This window comes from Dama dama, chromosome 30, assembly GCF_033118175.1.
Source record: "Dama dama isolate Ldn47 chromosome 30, ASM3311817v1, whole genome shotgun sequence".
NCBI lineage: Eukaryota > Metazoa > Chordata > Mammalia > Artiodactyla > Cervidae > Dama > Dama dama.
The window spans coordinates 39501513-39529352 of NC_083710.1; the positions used below are offsets into that span (position 1 = coordinate 39501513).

The following is a 27840-nucleotide window of genomic DNA, read 5'->3' on the forward strand; positions in this document are numbered from 1 at the left end:
ATTAACTCCTTTCCCGAGGGGCTGTTTTCAGTATCTTTCTTTTTTTTAAAACAATTTTTATTGATTGATTGATTGCTGTGCTGGATCCTTGTTGCTGCCCGTGGGCTCTCTCAAGTTGCAGAGAGAAGGGGCTAGTTTCTAATTTCAGTGCACGTTTTTCTCATTGTTGTGCCTTCTCTTGTGGAGCACAGGCTCTAGGGTGCGGGCTCAATAGTTGTGGCATGTGGGCTTAGTTGCTCTGTGGCATGTGGAGTCTGCCCGAACCAGGGATTGAACCCGTGTCCCCTGCATTGGCAAGAGGATTCTTTACCACCAGGGACGTCCTCAATTTCTTTCTTACTGCTTTTTTCTGTTTTATGTAATTGTGTTTAAGTCTCTACTTGTCCAAATAAAAGGAAACCTCCTCTCTTCTGAAATAAACCTTTCTGAATCTCACTTTCTCCTTCTACATTTATCCTTTACAGCTAGGCTTTTAGAATTAGTGCCCTATACTTACTTATGCTGAAATAATGAGCAATTAATAGTAAGCAGTGTGGGATGCAAACTATTATGTATAGAATAAACAAACAATAGGGTTCTTCTGTATAGTGCAGGGAACTATATTCAGTATCCTGTGATAAACCATAATGAAAAAAATATATAGGGATATAGGTTTGCAATTCTGAAACTACTTTTTTCCCTTTTTGATCAAGACTTTATTGAAAATAATGTATATACTTTCTTAAATGAAAAAATTAGGTAAATATGACCTGAGGTTTCTCATTATTAGAGAAAGAAAGAAGGCGGAAAGGCTAAAATGAAAATGAATCCTGTCACATTGAGTGGGGATCAGAGTATCAGTGTGAATTGAATGCCGTTTAGTCTAGACAAATACAGAAATACAGATGTGTATATATGTGGGTTCATATGTATACATATATATATTTCCTAGCCCTGTCTACCCAGAAGCAGTGATGCCTCGGGAATAATGCCAGATTTTTGTTTCCGAATACCATTCTTCAATAAAAGGAACCAGGGCTTTTTGGAAAAGTGGCTGATTCCAGTATTGAAAAATCCAAGTTGACTGATGTTGTGCTAGAGTGAAGGAAAGTCCTTGAACTAAGCTCAGGCCTGTTGAAAGAACACAGGAGCTAAACTGAAGACGCTCCTAAAGGCCAAAGTTGGAACAATTTCAACAACAAAATAAGAAATGATAGGTTTTACATTTGTCAAATGATATTTACTCAGGTCAAATACCCATGAGTCTGTGCTCTTAAAAGTAATTTAATGAATAAGTAAATAAATGGAGGAGAATGGACAGCTTTTCCTTAGTTGTTAGAAGTAGAATTCCAAATAATAAATGGGAAAGGAGCTTAAGAGAAAAGTACCAAGGAGTGAATACTGCAGTAATACAGGCATACATCAGCGTTAGTGTGGGTTTGGTTCCAGGCTACCACAATCAAGAGAATACCTCAATAAAGAGTCACCTTTATACTATATGTAGTCTTTTAAATGTTCAATAGCATGATGTCTTAAATAATATTATATTTTCAATATATTTCAATATTATGAGATAATATTTTCAATATTAATATTTTATGGGTTTCCCTCTTAATCATATTACAACTAATTATTATTTAATAGTAATGCTTCACATCCATACTGGGTTTTTGTTGTTCCATGCTTGAATATACCTCTGGGGCAGAGGTTGGCAAACTTTTTCTGGGAAAAGGCTCCTTCGTAAATATTTTAGGCTTTCCATGTCATATGGTCTCTGTCTCAACTGTTTAACAGTGCTCTAACCCAGAGGTAGCCACAGACAGTGAGGGAACGATTGTTCCAAAATTTACAAAAATTTGTAGGTGGTACATAGATACCTGCTCCCAGGAGATTTCCTCAGTGGGTTGATGCAGTGAGGGAGAGGGGGCTTATGAAGGCTTCCTTCTGTACATAGTAGGATTTTTGTCTCAGCAGTGTGGTAATTTGCAGTAGTTGGTACTAACTGCTTTGCCAGTGGTGAATCTCAGGCTTTTTCTTTGTTCTGTAATAGAGTACTGGTTTGAGCTTTTGGAGGCTGGATTTTTTTGACTGTAAGCATATAACTAGGATGCTGTTATTTTACTTTTTTTTTAATTTACTCCAGATAATTAGCATTTCATTGGTTTGTTTGATTTATTAGAGGTTTAGAGCAAAATAGGAGGAAGGTAAACCTGATAAGCCACTTATTATCAGAGACTGGCATAATGTATAAATACATGATACACATTAATGATTTTGTTCTACCTGAAATAAGATATCTGGTTATGGCTTATATGTCACACCCTGAGTTTTTATTTACAAATCTCTCAGGCATGAGGAAGAGCACCGTCGTCGTGAAGAGGAAATGATCCGACACAGAGAACAGGAGGAGCTGAGGCGACAGCAGGAGGGCTTTAAGCCAAACTATATGGAAAATGTAAGTAAAGTACTAGTTAACTAAAGTGATTTTATATTGTCAGGTGGATGATGTATACTTAGAATTCTTTAGATACTGCTTTATATAGTACTGTATTTTTAATCTTTCTGAATTGTCATGTTTATGATAAACTAACAAGTTTCTTAACCTCTTACAGGTAGTAAACCAAAATTAGTTTCTGAAGATAATCATGCTTTATGAAATGGTTATTAAATTTTGCTTCTTTTCACTTTATCTTTATTAATTGCTACTAAATTAGGAATCTTGATAAGTCCCATCATCTCCACTCGACTGGTGTTCACCATTAAGTGATGTCAGTTCTTTAGTTTGGAAGATTTTAGACATCTAGAAAAGTAGAATAGTATATGCTTATTAGTCAGCCATAACAGTTATTAGTACTTGGCTGATCTTTTTCATCTTTAAGTAATCCTGAAATTTTTTGTATGAAAACCTTGACTTCATATAATTTTATATGAGTGTGGACCTATAAAACATAAGGACTCTCAAAAAATTTCTTTATCATACCTTAAAAGTTGTCGGTTACTTAATATTAAGTAGTAAAAGCTCCAATTTGTTCAAGTCTTCAATCTTTTAAAAAAATAATTTGGTTTCTTCAAATGGGTTGATGCATCCATTCTTTTCCGTCTGTAGGTTTCCTTTCTTTTTTTTTTTTTTTTTCATTGTTTTCTTATTTTTATTTTTTAAGAAATAGCCCCTCATATAGAATATTTCACATCCTGGATCTTGTTGATTATATCCTGGCAGTGATGTTCAACAAGTTTCTTTATGCCTGAGTTTCTTACAGACTGGAAGTTAGTTCTAGAGACTTTATCTGACTCAGGTTTTTGTTTTAGGGAGGCAAAATGGTAGGGCAAAAAAGGATACTTCAAATGTGTTATAACTCACAGGTTCTAAGTGATAACAGACTCGTTGTTCACCTGAGATGAATGCCAGCTTAACAACTCACTCTAAAAAATACTTACCAATATTTTTTTCTCTGTTTTAAAGCCATGATTCTTGAGTAAGTTTCTGAGGCTAAAGGTATTAATTCAAATCACCAGTGCCTTTTTTTTCTGACTGTCTCTGTCCCTGGAAAATTTTAAAGGTTTTTCAGTTAAAATGAATACAACAAAGTAAATCCTAAGTAGAGTGGTTCAAGAACTTTTTATTTTGCCTTCCATCAAGTAAATATCCTTTGAATGAAAATTACATTTTCATTTAAATTCAGTTAGAAAATTTTTTGTTACTTATAAGTTACACTAAAAGTTAATAGATTTTTAAATCCCATTACCAAATTAGTTGAGTACGTTTTTTGAGCATTGGGTTTTTTATTTTTATTTTTTTTGAGTAATTTCTAGCTTTATTGCAATTCTCTTTTTCTCTTGGGTACATAATACTTCCATAGTGACATTTTAAAATTGTGGTCTTCTTTTTCACTGTTAAATTTTAATATAAATCTGTTGGATTTATCAATGTGAGAATATTTTACAATGTTAAAAGAACATGGAATTTAAAAAATTCTCCGAATGTGTGAATTTTGAAAACTAGCAAGTAGTGTTTTAATCTTAAAATATAGAAAAGTGCATGTGATACATTTCTTAGAGAAATTTTATTTCATTCCATTGATGACTAGGAAATTGTTCCTAGTTCTTCTGTGTACCTCAGTATATCAATTTCTAAAGTTCTTGTCTATAGTTAAGATGGTGGGATTAGCTTTCTTAATATTTTTCTGGCATAAACTTTATGTCCTTGGAGCAAATACGTAGCTATGTCTAATGATTTAAGTCATTTAGGGACCAGAAGGAAATGATTAATATGTTTTGTTAAACTTAAGTTGGCTACATCCAAAGCTTGATTACAAACTCTCATTCTTTGAAATTTCACAGTTTTTAAAAACCTAAATCAATATTTTTAATATGTTCAAGTAGTAGGCATAATTAATGGACAGATAGTTTTGACTTTTTATGCAAAAACTATTTAGAAATGTTGCTAAAGTTTAAAATTGAAATCCTGCAAATACATAAAACATTGGAATGTTTCAAATTCATTTTAATGGTGGGTAAGATGTAATAGCCGGGGAACTTTGAGAATAAATAAATTAGGTATTTAAAAGTATGGCAGGTTTAGTGGAATTTCAGAAGTAGCTCATTTATTGTTTCACAAGATTATGCTGTCAGAAAAGTTAGATGATTAAATATTTTAACATTAATAGAGTTTTAATTAGTTATCAAAAGAATGTTTTACATATTTGAAGCATCATAAGATTATTTTGGCTGGAGTAGAAGTATGCAAACATAGCCTGGAACCTCCCATTTTTGTACCACTTTGTACCCATTTTGTACCGCTCTACCACAGAGCTGAGAATGGTGTTTACATTTTTAAAGTGTTGATAGATAAGAAAAAAAAAACACTACGAAACAGTATTTGTGACCCATAAAACCTAAAAGACTTACTCTTTGACTCTTTACAGAAAAAGTTCACTGAACAGTGGGATGGAGTTGGTGATTTTTTCTTTTTAATTCATAGTCATGTTAGACCCCAGAGTTAGTATGTTCTTAATTTTTTGGAAAGGAATCATTTAAAATAGTATGTAGCAGTGATATTTAATATGTAGGGGTTTTTCTGAGATTAGAAACTATGAATAGACAAATTTTCCATCATTTTGGTCTCAGTTTTATTTGATTCCTAGCTTCATAATGCTTGTTAGTATAAACTAATCAGGCCAATCAGGCACTAAAGAAATATTAACAAAAGCTCTTTGCTGGTCTTAAGTGGTTTGTGTTAATAGAAAAACATTGAGGCCATTGTTGCATCAGTTATTCTTCATTTACTTTCAAAACTGTCTCTGGAAAAATTTGTTAAACAATTTTAATGTTTGTTTTTGTTTTTAAAAGCTTTGAAATTAGGCCCTCTTATGTGCTTCTCTTATTTCCCTGTTCAGTGTAAAGGGAGGAATCACATGGTAAGTGTTCAGCTTGCCTGAGTAATAAGAATCATGTAGGTTTACCTGGTTTGTTTTAAGATGCCACCTCTCACTTATTTCTAATATTCCTATTAGGAATATTCCAACACAACAAATAGTAGCTGTTTCAGAGTATAAAATAAATACTTGTTTTGTCTTGAATAGTATGTATTTTTTAATGTAGCAAAAGACGTATTATGTTTGATCATGTTTTTCTTTGTTAGCTTTCAAATTGATCATAATATTATAACATACATAGGAATATATTTTAAGAGTTTCAAGACTATGCCAACCCTTCATCAATTAGAAGCTGTCATTTTAATTTCATACCTTATTTCTCCTTAGAGGAAGTCATGCTCTTTGATAATAAATTTGTAATTATAAATTAAACATGTTATTTTTCACTCTTGCAGTATAATATTTTTTTGACTCCTGTAACACTATATATTTTTATGCCGTGCCTTAATTTCATTTAGGTTTGTTTTTACTGCATTATAATGGGATCATTTTCTAGACAGACCAGTTTCTAGGTTGAAATTTTCTACTTATCACAATTTTATAGCTTTGAACACAGAAGTTATTCAGTTAACAGTAAGAATTTGTGAACCTGTCTTTATGATTGTCTTTTTTTTTTTTTTTTTTTTAATATTAGGTTGTTTTACTGCCTGTAGATTCAGTAGTTTAAGCATTTAAGTACTGCTATGTATGTACCAGTCTTTCTTTGTGGATACAGATTGGATTGGAGTCAAGAGGAAATTTTAATTAGCATATTTTTAAAATGCAGTTTCTTGGAGTAAACTTTCTTGGAAAAATGATGATGTCATAGGATATGTAAATATCTTTGTGGCTTTAGTAGTGGTATCAAGTAGTTATAAAATACTTCGACTTGGAGAACTGGATCAGTGCTTAGATTGGATGCTACTTTGTTTTAAAACTTAAGTAGTTTCTTTGGCTGGCATGGTCAATGTTAATGTTTGGGTTTTAGTAAAGAAAAGAGTAGCCCTTCATATCTGTTTCTCATATATATATATATGTAATTTTTATTCCTTTTTGAGTAGATGGGAATAGCCCTGGAGAATTGCAACACATGCATAAAAACCTGAATGTTTATTACATGCCAAGGCAGTAATTTGACCCCCATTCCTTAGTCAGAGGTCCCCATTGTAGCTCCTGGGATTGGACAGCAAGGCCACAAGCAGTGAGGGGATGCAACCTGGCTAAGAGAGAGGCCTCTTCCATGGTAGTGTTTTTGATCATGCGTAGTAAGGAATCAGGGAGCTTTTAAAAAAGGTGGATGCTCAGGTCTCCATCCTACTCACTGAAAATCCAGTAATTTTCAACCTTTGCAACGTTTCTGTGGAATTTAGAGAAGTGCCTGAGATCTAATCCAGTGGGACTGGGTTGCAGCCATGGGATCAGCATTTTAAAAAGCTCTTTGGGGGTCCTGGGGGCGGAGCTCATGCGGCCTGTAAAAAAAAAAAAAAAAAAAAGCTCTTTAGGTTACTTATTTTCATTAGCGAAGATCAGAAACCACTGGCCAGATGTTGAAGTGAGACATATGTTGAGATGAATATAATGACACTAGTTGAATTTTTTATGGAACCTGGGGAGTTTGGGTGAAGTGAGAGCTTAGGTTTATTCTGCATGGGAGATATGGCTCACCTAGTTAACAGTACAAATGGCACAGCCTTCTGTGTGAATTGTGCTCTGTAGGATTTTGGTGTGGCAACTTTTTGTTGGACTTTAATCCTTTATATGGAAGGGAGTATTGTCTCAAATGATATATTAATATTTTGTTTTTAAAATATTTCATTTTGACTGGGGGTCTGCAGACTAGGGTAAGTCAGGCCAAATCTGAGTGCTGCCTGTTTTTGAAACAGGTTTATGGGAACTCAGCCATGTTTATGTTTTGCTTATGGCTGCTTTGCCCCAGAATGGCAGCTTTGACTAGTGGTGACATAACTCTGATGTTGTGTCAAGACTATGGTCAGCAGAGCCTGAAATACTATCCAGTCTTTTCCCAAAAAAGTTTGCTGACCTGTGATCTCTGGCCAGTTTGAGAGTTGTGAGAGGGTAACAGGCAGGAAGGCCAGGGGTCTCCAAATGGAGGAAATAGCCTGCAAATGTCAGACATTTTTTATCTCTCTCTTAAGCAGCAGGAAGAAACAAACTACAAGTGTTAGGTTTTTTTCCCTTCTCTATACAAATTTAAAAAGAGGTTTCTTTTAAAATTCTTTGTTGCCATAACGACACCTGGTTCCACCTAAACTTAATTTTTCTTGAACCTTGAGCTAACCAATGCATTTTTCTTATGGAAATGTTTTTCTTAAGCTAGTCTCTGTCTTCAAGTTGGTTCTGCCTAAGACTCAGAACCGACTTGACAAACCTGTATGTTTTACTCATGCAAATGTTCTCTTAAGCTATGTTCATGAGACTAGTATTTGCTTGGAAACCTGCCTTTCTTCAAGATTCATGTCAGTAGTTTTGTGGCCCAGGACAACTCGCCTTGTGCCAGTGTCATCCTAAAATGCATGTTTTGGGTGAGGGGCCTGGTGCCAGTCTCTGAGTTTTGAGACATTTCCTTTCTCTAATTAACAGCCTGCTAGTAGCTATATAACATCCGGCTAAAGACTAGTAGGGGGGCCCTCTTTCTGCCTGCTTCTGATGTCTATGTCAGAAGCTCTCTCTCTCTCTCTCTCTCTCTCATACTTCAGTAAAACCTTATCACACAAACTCTCTGAGCGTCAACCTTGTCACTGGCCCCTCCTCTCCTCCAGAGGCCGAGAATCCTGGCATCTTTCACTGCTCAGCAACAGTCTTTCAGTTTAGAGGAGGGAGTCTATAAAAAATGCCCCATGTTAACAAAACTCATAAAGAATTTGTGATTTAAGATGTAATTTTATTAATTTGTATGTTTTTTTTTTTTCAGTGTTTTTAGAAGGCCTATTGAGCAGAATGCCTCATATCCTAGAACCTTGATTCTTGGTTCTGAAGAATCCAGATTAGTGTCCTGAATGTTCGTTGGTAGTCATGGTTATAAGTCAGAGCAGAAGTTACGGGAAGAGCTGATACAGCGTCACAGCCACATTGCTAATGTCTTGGAGTGGTCAAGTCCCTTTTTTCAGTCAGTTGAGGCAAATCCTTTCACCTGGATTGCCACATTTGGCCTTTTGTTTTATTCCAGTCCCTTCCTGCTTCTTGTGTGGGTATTGTTTCTCTTTATCAGTATCCCTTGATTTAATTATAACCTAACCCCCTTCAACAATCCCCCATTTTCTCTGTACAAAACTCAACAGAAATTCTAGCCAGTAATAAAGTTTCATTAATAGGTGCTGGCAGAGCCAACTGATCCCACTTGTCACTTAGTAATGTCCAAATACATTTTCTTAAATGGCTTTTGAGTTTTTGAGAGAAGCTGCCAAAATTTTGTGGTTTTCCCATGGCTGTCACTTCTCTTTTTTCAGTAAATTATTTAGTTCTAACAAGTGATTTGGTTGTGTTGCAGTAGAAAATTGCATTATTTTGGAAGGGTTGAGTATCTGACACATTTTGTAGGATGACACTTTTCATCATCCTATGGAAATAACTGAGGAGTTATTTGGTGTAGGGTTTGGTGTCAGATTTAGGTGTGGGAACGTCATTGCCAATTGCTGGTATAATGGAAGCCCACTTCTGATGGTGAAAATTAAAATGGATAATAGCAGATTTGTTGCAGTGGTCTTTCATAGGATGCACTAGTTATGACCATTTTTATTGTTAATATGGTTTCATTTATTTACTAAAATAATTTAATTGATTTATTACAGTGAGCCGAGAATTTTTCTGAATATTTGAGGATGGTACATAGACTTTATCATCAAATAAAAGCAAAGATAACATTTTTATAATGTTATAACTAACATAGACTCTAGGAGATGACCTTTAGAATTTTGATTTAATTTTTAGATTTAGATTTTTCAATTTTAGATTGATTTTAATTTTTAGAATTTTAGAATTAATTTGCATAATTTGGGTTGAAGATATAATACCATTTTAACCAGCTGTTAAATCTTTAATCACATCTCAAAAGGATTTATTAATTTTAATAATACCTAATTATTTGTAGGGAAAACTTTAAAGTTTTCATCCAAACTAGGACAAGTGAATATGAGTACTAGGTAAAATTTTCTCTATCTCTCTCTCTTTTTTTTTAAACAGCAGGTATAAAATAAGCCATCTTGGGCAAATTGGGTTGTGTTTGTGGTCACCCTTGTTATGATTATGAACAGCATTTTCCCCTCTCTGTTTTATCATTCATATTTCAAAGTCTTTTGAATGAATCCAGATCAAAGTGGTTTGATTCTTTATACACTTCATCAGAGTATACTTAATTATCTCTGTGTCATATTAGATTGCTTCTTTGACCTTACCTTCGATTATAGTCACAGAGAGGCTTATTTTCCACAGAAGCTTCCATGTCTCTTTTTCCCTTGTGAAGAATGTGTGTGCCCAGCACATATATAATCTCTGACTACTCACCCCAGCTGTGATCCTGGATCATTTTTAACATGATTTTTGGTACTTATATTGCCTTCTAATTATTTTCTGACATTTTTGTTCAGTAATTGACCTCTCTGAGTTTTTCATAGCCAGACATTTTGTATTTGTTATATTGTAGTTACTTAAATGTAAACTGGGAGGGCTAAATAGTTGTCTTGCAGACTATAGCAAGCAGCACAATCACATGGTTTTGAGTGTTCTTTATGAGCCACCAAACCTCAGTATTTTTATTGAATATTAAAGTCTCAGATGTTCATTGTCAGTAGTTTTGAAACATAGGTGGCATTGAGACGTAGCTATTGATGTATTTTTGTAGTGTTCATAATGGTATCACATAGTGAAGAGTAAAATAACCATTTTTTGTGTTTAGTTTTCACACATAACTTTTTAGTAGGTACATTCCACTTGAATATCCCTTTCAAGATTGTTAGACTTACAGGAAGACTGGAAATTTCTTTTAATAAGGAAATTTTTTTCACTGTTTTTCCTGTGTTTATAATAGTCCTGAGCTTTGTAGAGGATACAGAAAGAAATCAAGTCTAGGGTCACATCTTTGAGGCTTTTAGAGTATTTTAGGTACAGAGGACCTATGTGGAGTAGGTTAAGAGACAACAGCTAAAAGAAGTTCTGAAAGTTTAGAGAAAATTGCCTGCTTGAGAAAGTGTGTAGTCTCTGCACTGTTGAGGGGCTATATTGGGTGTATTTTAAAAGCTAATGTGATTGATTTATTATTCCGCTGTGTTGTAGGTATATTTGAAATGGTAAGTTCTTTTCATCTTACTTGGTTCAGAATGGTAAGCACGTTAGCTAATGTTTACCTTTTCAAGAGAGGCTGGAGAAGAGAGTTTACTTGTATTTGCCAATACAAGTGAACTAGAGTGAACATGGATTTTGAAATGTCCACTATGTGCAATGTAAATAATAGGAATTTTATTTAATTATTAAGTATCTTGAAATCATAACAAAACATTTTATGAAGACGTAAAAACTTGTTACTTCTCCTTTGTGACTTCTTATAATATTTAGAACCTCTTACAGGAGTTATCCTATGAGGTGACTATGTAAAAAAAAATTTTTTTAAGGCCAACAATATTTTGTATGTTCTGTACTTCATATCAAAGCTTTGTAGTATCACCTGAAATGTCAGAATTTTTTACCAGATCAAACGAGATAAATGTGAATATCAGTATCCCTGTGTAATTACTAACTACTAGTGGTAGGGAGCAGGAAGCTTGAGTTTGTAAGTATGCTCTGCTGATGAAATGCACTTATTTCTGTTTAGAATTCCAAGTTCTTGAACGTATATGGGTAAGTTTGCCTCGTTGTCTTGTGATAACCTCCACTACATTGTGCAACCACATTTCAAATACTGTCTTTTCTGGTTGTAAATTTGTAATGATTCTCAAGATGTAACATCTTAATTTGGTGTGCTATTACTTTCCCTAAATCTTGCTTTTAAACAAAATGAAATGCTTGTATAGTAGTTTCTCTTAGAAAGGTAAATTTTGAGTAACTTCTTGTATTTAGGTATCATTTAAGTACTTTTAAATATTACTGTATATTGAATTTCTTGCTTTGAGTTAACTACTTAGAAACTATAGTTTGTCAAGATTTCAATCTTCTGGTAGACTACTAAGATAATTTGTTTTATGTCTAGTATCACAAATAGAAAAATATATTCTCATCTATTAAATACATAATTCTTCATATATTGGAATGCTTATGCTTTATTATTAGCTTTCTTCTGTTGGTGAGACCGACTTAAAATTGCTTCTCTTGCAGCTGATATTTGCTCTTCTGTTTCATCTTTCATCCCTTGATCTGGCCAGTCATGATAGTTGTTTTGATTTTGATATGGAAGTATACAGGGTAAGAAGTTATAGGTAAAGAAATGCAAACCAGTCACTGGTGTTATATGTAAGAATTAAAAGTATTATGTCTGTGTCGTAGTTGATATCCAGATTACTGATTTCTTCAAGCGTTTCAGATAAAATAACTAAATTTGAGGAATAATTATATACCCCTAATTAATTTCAGTTTTTTAAAGCAGCTTTTCAAATGGAATTTGCCATGACAGTTGAAAAGAGTGATGTTGAAAATGTCCCTTAGGTATACAGATTAGAAATAAAATTCTCAGGTCAATAAAAATTTATTTAAAAATTGATTTGTTTAAAATATTTATTCCCTTCTGTCTCTTGATGTGTATGGCTAGATTATATGTAGTTAATGTTTAATTCATTTTCAGTTGATGAACCATCCTATGTATTAACAAGTAGCAATTAAGTTTGCTACTTAGTCAGTTGAATTTGACAGTGACTTCCAAACATTATGTCTACGAAGTTACCTGAACCAGGCTTTAGAAATACACTGTTGAGTGAATGTAGTTTAAGAGGCACATGTGTTTGGGTTAATGAATACATTAATAATGCTAAGAATAAAACCCCCTACTTGTATTTGGGGTTCCTTCTGTTTCTGATTCAATATTTAACAAGTTCATGACTAAAACTTGATATAAGTTAAGATAAAATTTATTCAGAGAGAAACATTTTAAAGTTTTAAAAAAGTAAACTTTTATTTTTTAGATAAATATGTTCCTTTTGCCCCACGTGCATACAGACTCCTTGCCCCACATGCCTACAGACTCCTCACTGTCAGATTCCCTCACATCAGATCCCTGCAGTACACGGGTGTACTTGTCACAGCAGGTGAACCTTCACTAACACATCCTCATCACCAAAAGTTCATAGTTTATATTCGTTGCTGCACATTCTTGGGTTTTGACAAATGTGTGATGACACATACTACACAGAGTAATTTCATTGCCCTTAAACTTCCTCTGTGCTCCACCTAGTATTTCTCCCTCCCCATGATTCCTGGCAGCCACTGATTCCCTTCCAGTGTCCATATTTTTTGCCTTTTTCAGAATGTCACATTGTTGGAATCAAGAGTCTTTTCATTTTGACTTTTTAGTAATAGACATTTAAGTAGGTTCCTCCTCTCTTTTTTCATGGCTTGATAGCTCATTTCTTTTTAACGCTGAATAATAATCCATTACTTAAATGTACCACAGTTTATCCAGTCACCAAATGAAGGACATCTTGTTTGACAGTTACGAATAATACTATTATAAGTATTTGTATGCAGGTTTTTGTGTGGACATGTTTTTGATACCTTTGGGTAAATAATGAGTGTGATTGCGGGATCGTATGGTAAGAGGAGGCTTAGTTTTGTAGGAAAAAAAAAAAAAGCCAAACACCTGTTAAATTGTCTTCTAAAGTGAACATGCTGTTTTGCATTCCCACCAGCAAAGAATGAGAATTCCTGTTTCTCCACGACCTCACCTGCATTTCCTGTTGTCACTGTTTAGGATTTTGGATAGTCTAATAGATGTGTTCTGATAACTGTTTCTTACTTTGTGGTTCCCTAATGAAGTGTTGAATTAATGGTTCACTCTGGCAGTCATAAAACTGAGGAACGTTTCCTCCATACTCATGGGTGTAGATACTTGGGAATGCATGCATTCAAATTGAACGGAAAATATACTGTATAGTTTAATTTTAATAGTTGTCTTACGTTACTTAAAATATTTTTCCCCCTCCCCATATAGCAGTGAATGATATAATGTCATGGAAAATGCTGTTTTTTATTACTTGAATATAAAGAGTTAAGTCTTCCATGCCTTTCTCTGTTGGTTATGTTGGAAAGTTTGCATGCTGTTATTTGAGTTCTATTAATAGGAACATTTCTTATTTCCCATTTTAGTTTATTAGAAGATTACTTTCTTGATGCACACCTTTTAATAACAACGCTTTTTAAATGAGTGGATAATTTCTTGGCAAAGTGGCCTACCTTTTTTGTGATTTTATTTTTCTTTAAATATTTTACCTAATTGATTTTTGTTCCTTTCTTGTTTCTAAATATGTTTATTCCCTGATATTTCTAGATGGTGACAGTTTGTCTTCTCTAATGAAAGTTTGACTCTCTTAACAGTCTAGTTATTCTCGTATGTAAACTCTAGTGAAAAGATACATGTCCATGTGCTACAAGAATTTATTTTTAGCCTGGAGAAGGAAATGGCAACCCGCTCCAGTACTCTTGCCTGGAAAATCCTATGGACAGAGGAGCCTGGTAGGCTATGGTCCATGGGGTCGGCTTTGCTGACCGCAGAAACTAACACAATGTAAATCAACTATGCTCCAATAAATTTTTTTTTTTTAAAAGACAGAAATTTTGTATCCTGGATCTTGGAGTACAGAGTGAAGTGCCCTTCCATCACCCACCAGTTGTGTGATTTTAAGTTAAGGTGAAGCATTTCTTTGAGCTTGAGACTGAGGGACATTTATCCCAGATATAAGAGGGAAAGGATGTCTTGCCCTTCAAAAGTATCTTGATTTCTTTAACCTGTCAGCTTTCCCCAATATTTGACTCAGAGTCAGGGGCTCATAACCCTAGAAGGCAAGGATCTAGTCCCTTTGTCCTCACTTCTTCAACTTCCAAAGAAGTAGTATGGGCCCTATACTTCAAAGGACTCTGCTGGCTCTGTCAGGGTCCCACCAGCTGCTGAAAGCACCAGCCAAGATATTTCTTGGAATACAAATAAATAAAAACAAATAAAAATGTGTGCATGTTAAAAAAAAAAAAAACCAAACTTTATTTTTAGGAAAAATTCTAGGAATATTTAATGATAGGTTGAATATTGTTACTTGCCAGAACTTACACATTTCTTTAGAATTATATTTCTTTTAGATTGAAAATTTTATTTCAGGATTTTTAGCATTTTCTTTATTAAGACATGGAACTGAAACGGCACATCGTGATCCTTAGATATTTCTTTCAAGACATACCCAAGAGAGAACTTCATGGATTAAAGGAGGAGGATTGTAGCTGTTGGAACTGTATTCACTCAGACGAGGACATAGATTGATCATTGTATTGGGTGAACACACCATGTCATTGCTTGCAGAATGTTATTCCAGCTGATAATTATGTAAAGTCAGTTTTTGTTTAGTTTACTGTTTCCTAAACCCTCGGCATTCATATACATATTTTAGCATATTGAGTTTTAAGGAAAAAAGTCAATATTCTCCATAAAATAATATCAAATTCTACATTAAGGTATATTGGTTTAGTTAATTTACATTAGTGCAGATTTTCTGCTACTTTACCTTTTCATGAGTAAATATTGACAGGAACATAAAAACAGTGGTCCTTAAGCTTTTTGGTTTCAAACCTTTTTTAAAAGCTATTAAAAATTATTGAGGACCCCAAAAAGGTTTTAATTACATTATATCAATGCCATATGAGAAATTTAAAGAGACATTTAGAAGAAAATGTGTTGTAGTGGAAAGAGGGGCCTTATTTTACAGTTTTTGCAAATTTCTCTAGTGCTCTACTTTGTGTAGTGGGAAGAGTGGTATTGTTTTACTCCATTGTGAATTTCTTTAATTTTGGGTTTTATAAGAAAATGGCTGGCTTCCCATATTTGCTTTTGCGTTCCACCTATTGCAAACTGCTGTTTTGGTCAAAGAGCATGAAGAAAACCTGGTTTCACATGGATAAGTAAATGGAGACAAATGTATATATTTTAACTTTTTCAGATAATTGAAATATTCTTGTTTGATACTGCAGTGAAACTTGACAAGCAGTAGTTTCTTAAAATTACTCTTTTGCATTAGAATCCATTAGTCTACCTTAACTATGAGTGGATTGTTTTCCTATGCATGAGTTTGTAATGTACCAAACAGAAAAATAGTGATCCATTGAGTTACACCAACTATCTAAATGTTAATATATTTTGTTATACAAAATTAAAATAAGTCACATTTCTTAATACCAACCACTCATAAGAAATTACACAAGTCAGTAATCTGCTTGTCTGTCAGATGCTGTCTCAAGTAATAATCTTGCTCCAAGAAAATGTGTCTTACTCAGCTGCAGCCCAGTCACAGCAGTGGTTTTCTTGAAATACCCACCCTATTTCAGAATGCAGCAGAAATTCTTAATGTAGACATCTATTTTGTTGCATAGAATAATTAAAGACATGTACCTAAAGATAGAAAGTTCATAAAATTAATCTGTTTTACTATTTCATCCAGGTGTTCATAGTTGAAATTATTTTTTAATATAAAAAAGTATCTTAAAAACAACATATCTTAATTCTTATTCTTATACAAGTGTAAATACTGTTTGTCATGATTTGGAAATAAGACTGTACCACACAATGGCCAAAGAAGAATCCTTCATTCTATTCCTTGTCTTTTGTCTGGTCACTTAGAAATTTAATATCAGCTGTAATTGTTGTTGCTTGTCATCTCACATTTCTTTCATCCATATATTTGCCATAGTCTACTTTCCCTTCCACATAAATTCGACACCTCTTTTTAAAAAAATGATGTGCTGCGTCTCTGAAGCCTGGCCAGAATTGTCTTTTGACTGATGTCACCCATTTGATAGGCTTCATTTGCCCTGATCACCACATCTCATTTGTTGCTAGAGAAAATACTGTGACTGGGTTTTTTCCCTTTCACCTGTCTCGTGACAGGGTTCTGACCTACTCAACCAAGTATCTGCACAATTCAGAGATGTTTTGTGAAACAAACTGATATCTGTTTCTGACCCATGTTGTACCTGTACTGCAGGTCTTTAAGGACATTCCTCGTGGTCCAGGGGTTAAGACTCCATACTTGCATTGGTCTTGCATTGGAGAACTAAGATCCCATATGCCTTGACTCAGCCACAACGAATGAAAATAAAATACAGGTCTTTGAAATGTGGCTTCTATTTTCTTTTCTTACAATCTAATCTTTAGTCTTTTCCATGTGCTCTGGCCCAGGAGGCCGTGACTGAAGTTATTTAACTGCAATTGTAATGTGAAGAGTACAGTGATTACTAGTAAAAATTGAGTGCAGATGCCTTGCTTTGTGCTCTTAACACTAGGATTTTTGCTCACCATTGCTCTTGCACCATGCCCTAGAGTGTCTCAGTGGAAAGCCCAGAACTGTGTTCTGATGAAGTAGCTTTGAGTTTATGCACACCTTGGGTGCGTCTTGGGAGATCTTTTCACTCCATGAACCACATCTTGAGAACTTTGTGTTAATGAATTGTTGCTTTGATACAATATGGCTCTGGGATCAACTGTACTTTTGTTTTTGGTCAACTGTGTATTTAAGCATGTTTCACTAACCAGTTTTCAAAAATACATATGCATAATTCTTACAATCAAAAGGAACACCTTCTTAATAATATGGTAAAAACATATTAAAAACCATTGCCTTTTGTTAGTCCTTAATGAGATTCTTGAAGAATGAAGATGCCTTGTGAAGAAGATAATTCCATGAACTCTATTTGGGCAGATTTTTATAGGTCAGCTCAACCACTTTGCTACACGTATGACCCTACATAAGTTATTGAACAATACTGAGCCTCAGGTTTATCACCTCTAAAATAGGATGACATTTGACCTTACTTCATAGGGTTGCTGTGAGGATTTGTTGAATTAATTAAAACTGTCATCCTAGCTTTCTCCTTTTATACAGCACTGCAATCTTTTGAGATTTTGTTTACATATAAGTTGTTGCCTGTTAAACCATGATAATTTTGGTTAAGTAATAAAGTGTCATTAAAATTTGTATTATAAAAATATCACATGTATCACTTCCAATTTAAAATATAATAGAAGGATTTGCAGAAGCGGTGAGGGTCTTTTGTATTGTTTTTGGATGGGTACATAGTTACAGTGAACTTCAAGTGATTTCTCCTTATTGATATTCAATATATCAAGTTATGAGAAGGACTGTCCTAATTTCTTTTGATGACATTACCCTTAGATATTATCCCTGCCTCTTGCATTTTACTAGAAGTATGTAGCAGTGGGTTTATAGAAAGTTACAATAACCTTAAAATACTACTATGGAGCTGAAAATTTTACTTTTTCTAAATTAGTTAAAAATTGATCTGTCATCTGTATTATCTCTTAATCTTGTGATTATAGCTATATGTAAAATAGTACTCAGCAGTTTTCTTTAGGGCAATAACAAATTATGCATTTTTAGTGAAAAATGGTGTAATACATAGCATGAATTGTTACTGTAACCAATGACCTGCTTACCTTAGACTATTATGACATTCTGATTGTCTCATTTAAAGATATTTTAGAACTGGAACTAGTTTATAACAGAGCATCAAAAGGGGACTGTTTCAGCCTCTGTTGAATAGTTGACTTAAAACCATAGATCTCTTCAGTATGTTAATACGCTTTCCACAAAACTCTGTTAATGAAGGAAGCAGACTAATAACGTTTTTTTAAAAAGTATTTTATGAATGATAAAGATAAACTCTGTTTCAGAAGGTGACAGGTAATGCTGAAATCATAAAGAGGTTTAAACAATAAAAAAGATTCTCTGTTGCCCCACCATGAATCACAGGCATTGAGTATGGGTGCTGGAATATATAGGGGGATTGAAAATTGAAATCTCAGTGAGACTAATAATTATTGTCTGTCAGTGATTAACTATTGCCTACCTAGTCTTTCATAGTTAAGGCAAATCAAGAGTAAAAACATAAGTTAAACCTTTGTTCCCTCCAACATGTTGGGACCATAAAATCCATTTATTTTACTCTGGTACTGGAGCGCAGCCAGCTCTTTGTAAGAAGTAGCTCCTGTAAATACTAACGTTTAAGATTTTGGGTTTGCTGAAAGAGTCCACACGTTATCAGAAGGCTCTACGCTGAGGAAATGAGAGCTTGGCTTAATTTATTGATAATAGTGTGAAGTGTGATTATAGAATAGTATTTTCCCTATATTTTCAGAATTACATGACTTAATTGGTAATCAGTTTTATAAAATAGTCTAGCTTTCTTGCTGGTCAGTAATACTGCCTGTTAATAGTCAAATGTTTTATGATGAAACATTTATTTTTTGGAAAGTTAAACATTTACTTTGAGAAAGCTTTAGTATTCAGATTTTCTGGGCAATGAGAAACATTTCTTCATGGAACTGTTATGTAAGTGGTGTTTTTCTTGTGTCGTAGCTTCCTTATGGGTTAGCTTTAGAGGCACCTACCTTAGGTTAGATGGGCAGTTGACTTGCTGCGTAGTGGTGTTTCTCCATTATAGGCTTTTTATTTCCTTCATTTCTAGCTTTATAGGTACTTTTCACTAGTATTTTAAAACCAACCCGTTCTAATAAAACTGCTTTTGAAAATAAGAAAATTATGCTTTCTGTAGATTTAGACTTCACTTGGAATTTTTTTATGATTGCTACTTGTAACACTTGTCTGGTATTGGAAAAGATCATTAAATAATAGTGTAAATTTCAATTACAATATGTTGAGTAATTTCAACTAGAGATTTCACTGAAGTTAGTTCTATGTAACTGTTGGTAAATGAGTTTTTAGGAAATAGTTTTTGTACTGAAACTTAAGATGTTTTGTACATTTGTGTGGCCTTTTATGTCATAGGTAACCTTAAGAGCATTTTGTTTCAGAACTTGATGACTGTGTGATAACACTTTATTTCAGTTTCTAAAAAAATTCTTATTCAGATAAAGGAAGCAATATTATGCTGAGCTTTCAATAATTGCTTGTATGTAGTGGAGACTTTATGGTATATCTGAAAAACCTGGTGAAATAATACCAGAGGACTTGAAGAAAAATGCAAAGGTGAATTACAGTATTGCAAAAATGAAAATTGTCTATAACTTTATTTTTGGCTTAGGGCCCCACAGCTGTATTGTGTGTTTGAATACATTTGAATGTGTAAGTGGTAATGGTCATTTCTGTTTTAAGACTTTAGAGACCTAGGTGGGAGAAATAATTGGTCTTCTTGGTTATTATTACTAGATTTTTTTCTTTTAGAATCTAGGCGTGTGTCTCTGATCTCTTGGAAGAATAACATTAAAAATGTCATGTAATAGATTTTATGTATTACTCACTGGTAATATATAGAAATATAAATTGGATGCCCTAAGCATTTGTAATATGTTTAATTAAGGCTGTGAGAGTGAAGTTTCTTTTCAGTGTTCTTATTAAGTAAATGATGTTGGAAATTTAAAGTTTTAATGGAACATTATGTCCCAATTTATCTTTCTCTTTTTAATTTTAGATGGGAAATGTTAAGTCCTAAGATCGATAGGTTGACTGTGACAACTATGTTTACTTACAGAGAGAACAGGAAATGAGAATGGGTGATATGGGTCCCCGTGGAGCAATAAACATGGGAGGTAGGGATTTGAAGCACAGGCTTCTGTCACTTGCTTATCATTTTTCAGGGAACTATACATGCTATTTGTGGTATGTCAGTAACAAAATTTGAAACCAACATTTGTAAGTGGTGAAATTTTCTACATTTATTGAGAAAAAAATCAGTATATTTAAAATACATGCTAGGAAGAATAATTTTATTTTGTTTATTTGAAGGCTAACAGATGTATTATGTTTTAATAGATGCAACGAAAGAAACCTTTAAACAGGTTTTGATTAACAACCTGAAACTTGTAGTCATCACATGGTATAATATAGCTATGTTGTTGTATTTTTAAAAATCAAACTCCATGCCCTGCAATTGGCTTTTTGGTGTTGGAATTTTGCTAGCTTCTGAGTTACAGTGTCTTTAAACTTTTTGAGAGTATTTTATACATTTCTATTTTAACACAACTTTTTGCTTAACTTTGAAGCTATTTTTATTCATTTTACTGAATGTTTAACTTATTTTGCCCTAGCCCACAGTATCATGCACAGAAATGCACTGTTTGGAGACATGTGTGATTTGTCAAGTAAATGAGATATATCTTACATATTTAAGCTCATGTATAATATCTTTAGAATTGATGTGAAGTTTCTAAGAAAATGTTCATGGTAGCACTTTAATATTGATTGCTTGTCTACCCAGGTGGTAAGGGGAGCAATACCAAGTAAATAAGCTAAGAGAAGCATAAGTGGGATGTTTTCATAAGTTTTATTAAATTTTAACTGTCATACCTTTGAGATTTAGATAAATAAGTTTTATATATTAGTTTCACATTGTCTCAGAAGCTGAGGTTAAATCTACATAAGTCAAATGTACATACTGTTGCAAGGATTACATCACCTTAACACTCCAGTACGTCAAGTGCACTTCCAGTGAGGAGATCCACATTGCGCTTAAAATGTATGCACGGTGTGTGGAATAAGAAATCTGAAAGCGTCTAATATGTAGGTCGAGCATTTTCCATGACCGACCACCTCCCACCATGCCAGCTTATTGCCATTTGCCAATTAGCTAATCTAAATCATTTAAGACAACTGCTGTTTCCTTTTGTTATTTTTCTTATCTGCAAAGAAACTAGTTACTGACCATCTCTGAGATGCAAAGGAAGCACAAAACATGGCCCTTAACCCAAAGAACTTAATTGTGTAGTACAATTGTAGTACAGTGTGGTGCATGAAAAAAATCAGAGAACCAAGAGTACATGAGAAATTTTAAATCAGGTAGTACAGTTGAGGGTATAGTGATGTACAAGTAGTTGAGTGTTTATATCATTTTCAGAGTGAATTGTGGACTGGTGTATTATATAATCTAGGTGGATTTAAGGATTTTCAGTGTGAGGTTGTTTGAAATGCCATTTACAGGTAGTTTGAAATGCCATTATAATTATTAGATTGTCATTAACATCAGAACCAAATTTGAGATATTTCTGATGTTTTAGGGACCATGAAAACAGTCTGATTTGATGAGCAACTTTATTAAAAGAAATGGGAGAATATACTTTTAGATTTCTTATTTAGTTAGGAATTTAAGAGATTTAAAAGTTTTGATGGCATTTTATTCCCTAAATAACCATGTTTTAACACTTAATTAGCTCCCCTAACATCCACTCCATTTAATTTTCTCCTGTTTACATTTTATTCAAAGTGAGGGTTTATCCTCAAAGTGAGAGTTATGACTTTTAAGTCCTTATCATGCATTGAATGTCACTGTTCAGTTGGTAAATTGTCATATTCTCTCAAGTTACATAGATGAAATGTGACAGTAGGTTTTCTGGTGTGTTACCATGTACTCCACGTGGAACACAGTTTATAAAATTGCTTTTCAGGGGACCAGATAATTCTAACATTCCTTATTAGATCTTTGCATTTAGTCTAACTACAGTCATCTGGTAGAAGAACATAATTACTAAAAATAAGAGTACTTCAACTATTGATACTTGAAAATATTTTTCTTTTATTTTATTATACCCATATGTGTATTAGTTATATTGTATCTTAGAAGTTAGGTGTGATAATTATGTTTTATTAAAAGGAGAAAAAAAACAAAAACAACCGTAATCCTTGATCTGTTCTTTTTGGGGAAAGTCGAGGTAGGATTCCTCCTGGATCATGCCTCTGCCCTTAATCATTTTGCTTGTGGGAAAAGTTGTAGAAGTCTAGTAAAAATTTGATTTGTAGCTGTTCTAAGGGAATAGAAACATTGTTGGATAGTTCAAGTGTAGATTTACTAGTGAGAACTTTTTGGATTAAGGAACTACTTCTTTTCCAGGAAGTGGTTGGGGTCTGGGAATTGGTTCAGAAGGAGCCACAGAGTATGTTGCCAGGGACGACAGGAAGTCAGACTTCCTCCCTCAACTGCTCCTGGACTCAGCCTTGTGCCAAGTTGAGCTTCATTGGATACTGAATTGTGAATTTGAATGACAACTTCCACTCCTATTATAATGTGTTATTGAGAAATTGAGTTCTGAATGTCATGAAATTAACTAGATAATACTAGAAGAAAATTCAGTCTTTGTCATGAATTTTTAATGATAAGTATAACTAGTTTAAAAATTTTAAAAGTTCCAAGAGGATACCTAAAAATGTATTTGAAGCCATTATAAATGTTGTATTACAGCTTAAACATTAATTGTAGTTAACATGAGGCAGGTGGATGGATGTCTTGATGAAAAAAAATTTGAGGTATCCAACTGTTCTCATTTCCAGAATGTCAGTATGTAAAAAAAAAAATTCAAATAGCTGTATCAATATTTTATCTGTATTTGGTTGCATTTGCTTTTAGAAATAAGTTTTGTCATGATGAGTCATTTCAATTTTTTAGTTGTTTCTATTGCATATTTCTATATAAAAAGTACCTCCTGTAATTTTGGGAGATGTTCAATAACTGTAAAAGTCAGTTTGTTTACAATCAACTTTATATATATATGTGTGTGTGTGTATATTTATAATGTACACACACACACATCCACACTATATACACATACACACACACACACACACACACAAAATTATATATGAGGATGTGGTTTCTCCCATCACAATTTAGTATAGTTTACATGCTAGTATTTTTAGTCATAACTATAAGAAAATTAAGTGGTTTTGTAAGTGCTAATCCTTTGCTGTTAATTTAAACTGGTAGAGAGTTGTCATACTTTCTTCACTCGTAAGGGAGTATTTATTAGGTTAAAAAGTAGACTACAGCAAATAATACTGATGTTTTAAAGAAAACTTTTCAAGCTTTGATAGTCTCAGACATAAAATAATTGATCGTTTTCTCATTTGTTATATGTACATTTGTTTAGCAAATGTAGTGCTCTATCAGAGTCAATAATTGAGTGTCCCATTCTTAAGGAAGTAAAATGATTTTGATAATATTCTTGTTATATAGATTGCCTAAGTATTGTTAAATTTTAAATGTTTACTCAACTAAGATAGGACAGCTCTAAGTATAGATTGTTTTGCATAGATGCGTTTAGCCCAGCACCTGCTGGTAACCAAGGTCCTCCTGCAATGATGGGTATGAATATGAACAACAGAGGAACTATTCCTGGCCCGCCAATGGGTCCTGGTCCTGCCATGGGGCCAGAAGGAGCTGCAAATATGGGAACTCCAATGATGCCAGATAATGGAGCAGTGGTAATGTATCATGCACATTATTGTGATTCTATCAGTAGAATTTACTTCTGCCCCAAAGGTAACTTCACACTTAACGTAATTTGGCATCATTTGTTTTGTCAGTAAAGATCAATGTCCAATGAAGAAAAGGTAATATTATGAACTTAGATTTTGATTTATGAGAGGCAATTTTTTATTATCTCAAGAGTTAGGATTATGATCCACGGCATACTTTTGTATATGAGTGTATAACAGATGTGTATGTTAATTACAGTCATTTTACAGTGATTTTCATTTGTATCACCTCTTAACCAGCATTCAGTGTGCATTCTAGTATTTTGTGATTGTGTTCTTCTCCTCTGAATTCCTTACCTTTGGTGAGGTATGAAGCCCCAATATGTATGAAAACACAGTTTTCTTTTTTTTAAAAAGATCACTTACAAGTAATTTCAGAGAATTTAACTGTAAAAAAAATTTACATTAAAGTTTTAAAGTATATTTTAAACTTATATTGCATTCTCACTAAATAGACTTAGTAATTTCAGTTACATTTATTACTAAATTGAGGCAATTTCATATCTTGATTTGAGAGTGTGAAGCTATCTTTGTCTGGGTTACATATTATAAAAACGTTTTTCAGTTGTACTTCATAATTTAAGTGTCAGTGACAAGACTGATATCATTTTTCTTTTCCCTTAAAGTCTGTCACTATTTAAATGAGACTTTATATTGGTAAAACATTTTCTTATTTGGTTTTTGTTAATGGTTGTCCTAAGTAACGTTAAGAAAGGGGAAATAGTTGACTGTGTATTTGAAAAAGGAAGCTCAGTTTTGGAATAGAAGATAGCATTGCTGCTGAGAAAGAGAAGGTGTTGCTGTTAAGACTCAGACCTGCCATCAGCCCTAAACCCTCCTGATCTCAAGAGACGCAAGCAGTGAATGTGGGTCTTAGAACTGATGGATGCAGTATTCTATTTTAAATTTTATTTATTTTAAATATAGTCCTTTAAGAATTTGGACAAACTGGATATGCTAACAGGTTTTTAAAATGAGCATCTACACAGATAAGGAGGCAGTAACATAATACTGACTGTGATCAGATCAGGTGTTACATACTGATCAGTGTACCTGTGTCCTTCATTGGAGGCTAATTTCATAGTAAAGTGTCTGAGAGCTAGTAAAACTTGTAAAAATACTTTGGTTAAAGTTTTGTGTAGTATGTAATCAGCAGAAACTTAGTAAAAGTAACAGGTCTGCTTTTCTTTACCTCACACAGAAATGGTAACGTTTATTTAAATATCCCCCTTAGTCTTTCACAGTGGTATTTTACTACTGCTTATAGGGAGTTCTGTCCAACCTTTGAGATTACGATATGTAGTTATTACTGTGAAGTTTTTCAGAATACATAATTCGTGTTTAATTCTGCCTTTTGTTGACTTCTAAAAACTATTTTCCCAGTAATAGTCTTTACAGAAAAGCACCGTGAAAGTTTTCATACTGAAACTAGAACTGTTTTTATATGTACTTTCTATGTTAAATGCATTATATTGAAATTTTTATAATATTTACTGTGTTGGCCAAAAAGTTTGTTGGAGTTTTTCTATAAGATGGCACAGAAAAACCTGAATGAACTTTTTTGGCCAACCCAGTACTTTTTCAAACAATGTGATGCTGCTCCTCAGTTTTGTCTCTCATTTTTAAAACACAGTACGTTTATTAACCAAACTGTTACATGCAGTAAAAACTTTAATGCAAGAGAGGGAGTTCCCCGGCAGTCTGTGTTTAGGACTGTGTGGTTTCACTGCTGTGATCCTGGGTTCATTCTCTGGTCAGGGAACTAAGATCCCACAAGCCACATATGGCATGGCCAAGAGAAAAATAAATAAAAATAAAAAGAGAGATCAGAACAGTAAAATAATAACTAGGTTTAAGATGGCATTCACTTTGTAAAATCAGTTCTTTTTTCATGAAATTGGGGGCATAGCATTAGCAAAATGTAACTCTTCATTCAGATGCTTCTTTTATTTTTTATTTTTAAAACATAGTAACTAATTAAATTGCTCCTTTCTTCCTTCTATGTGTGATCCTGATTCTGCTGGACTTTCTGCTGAACTTCATGACACCACCACTTGGGATTGTGCCAATTTTTCTTGTCACTTATATTTGGCGTGTTCCAAATGGACTTCACATTTGTTATGTGGTATTATAGCACAATGATAGATTTCCGCAAGGACCACCGTCTCAGATGGGATCACCTATGGGTAGTAGAACAGGTTCTGAAACCCCTCAAGCACCGATGAGTGGCGTAGGCCCTGTTAGTGGTGGTCCTGGTGGTTTTGGTAGAGGGAGCCAAGGGGCCAACTTCGAAGGCCCTAACAAGCGTCGTAGATTCTAGACAGTCTTTTATTCATGACTGTTTAGAGGGGAAAAATAACTTTTACCTGTTACCTAGAATAAAAGTTTTATTGTTATTGTATGTAGACTTAAAATTTTTTTTTAAATACTTGAAGTTTTTGTATTTTTCTTTATTCATAAGCTTTGTAGATTAGAATGGTAATGATGATACTCATCATTGTGAATGTTCAAATGTGTTTGTGACTTTAGCTAAATATAAGTATGCCACAGTACTGTGAATTCTGTGTAGTTAATCTCAATAAAGAAATCATCTTGGATAATTTTAAACTGTTATTAGTGGTATTCTCTTACAGTTTTATTAAATTTTGCTGTAATGGTTATACTTTTGATTGCTTTAACCAACCCCAGCCATTTACAAATGACAATGATTTTCTGCTTTTTAGTTTGTGCAAGTTGCCCTGAATATAGCTTAGTGAAAACTGATGTCAGTAAGGGGCAGACAGAGTAGCACGTGGGGGAGGGAGGGTGTGGGGATTACACCTGTATGCACCATTGATGTCCTGTGAAATCAGAGTTGCTGTCTACATTTCATACAGATTCTGAATATTCAAATATTCTGAGGAGGAATATTAAGGATATCTTTGTCTTGTGCTGAGTTTTCCAAATAAATCTTTTGAATCTTGAAAAAAAATGTTTGAAGGCAAATCTCTTGTGCTTATAAAATATCTATTTTTAATCTTATCGGCTGTTATTTATTTGGTGTCAGTATCTAGATCTTACTCTTTAAATTTTCTTTAAAATCAATAAATAGCGTTAGCTAGGATGTTAGTTGGGAATTTGCTGTGGTATTTAAAAGAAATTGGGCATTTCTTGAGCATGTTTGTTTCCAGAAATGTTCAAGGTAGCCTGACTGCAGGGCCGTGAATGTTCAGGAGGCTCTGCCGTCGGACAGGCAAGGTGTGCCTGTCTCCTAGAAATACGGTTCATGTGGTGAGTGTTATGGCAGTCAGATTAGATCTCTTTCCTGTCAATTATGTTTTGAAGATTGATTTTCAATAGTATGGAGAAACATCACATTAGGATTTTTATTACAAAACAGAGTTTACATTATATTTAAATTTTTATGTTAGCCATGTTTAACTTAAAATTACATTTGAGGAATCATGTATTTAAGCCACAAATCTAAGGCGTCAGGCATTGGTTGTAGCAGTTACTTCTCACGTAACATTTCAGTGTGTTACTGTACCATGCTTTTAGCATTTTTCTGAAGAACAATGTGCTTTAAAAAAGTGAGCAGTATGTAAATATTACCCAGGCGTGGTTTCCGTTTTTGCTGGAAGGCATCCTTTGAAAGAAGTTTGGTTACTTAAGATTGCATAAAAGCAGTTGAGTATAAGACATGCTTGAGATGCATGCTTTTGTATCAGAGTTTTCTTATGTACTATTTTATGTTCTATTTTTTTAGACACAATATGGATGGAATTATTTTCCAAAATTTTCGACATTCTATTGTTTTTGGCAAATCTTTGAAAACATGATAAGGAGATTATAAAATAATAGACTATTCTCATCACATTTTCTGTGAATGTGAGTTGGCAAGGGGTGTAATTTGTTATGATTTGTGACATTAATTGCAGTGTGGGGAGTTGTAACATCAGCTATAATTTTTAAGTGATATCTGCTGCACCTGA

At 33.7% G+C, this 27840-nt stretch overlaps 1 protein-coding gene across 2 annotated transcripts in view; it reads left to right on the forward strand.

The window, feature by feature from the left end:
- Window positions 1-27840, forward strand: part of PSPC1 (paraspeckle component 1) — a 71739-nt gene that overhangs the window by 18895 nt on the left and 25004 nt on the right. The window contains exons 6-9 of one of the 2 annotated variants that reach the window (XM_061133539.1): window positions 2329-2434; window positions 20097-20154; window positions 23646-23815; window positions 26004-26476. In XM_061133539.1, the coding sequence (XP_060989522.1) occupies window positions 2329-2434; window positions 20097-20154; window positions 23646-23815; window positions 26004-26189 (520 nt within the window). In that variant the 3' untranslated portion in view covers window positions 26190-26476. Of the gene's footprint in view, window positions 1-2328; window positions 2435-20096; window positions 20155-23645; window positions 23816-26003; window positions 26477-27840 lie in introns of those variants that run through there. The other variant, XR_009691341.1, reaches the window with a different exon arrangement.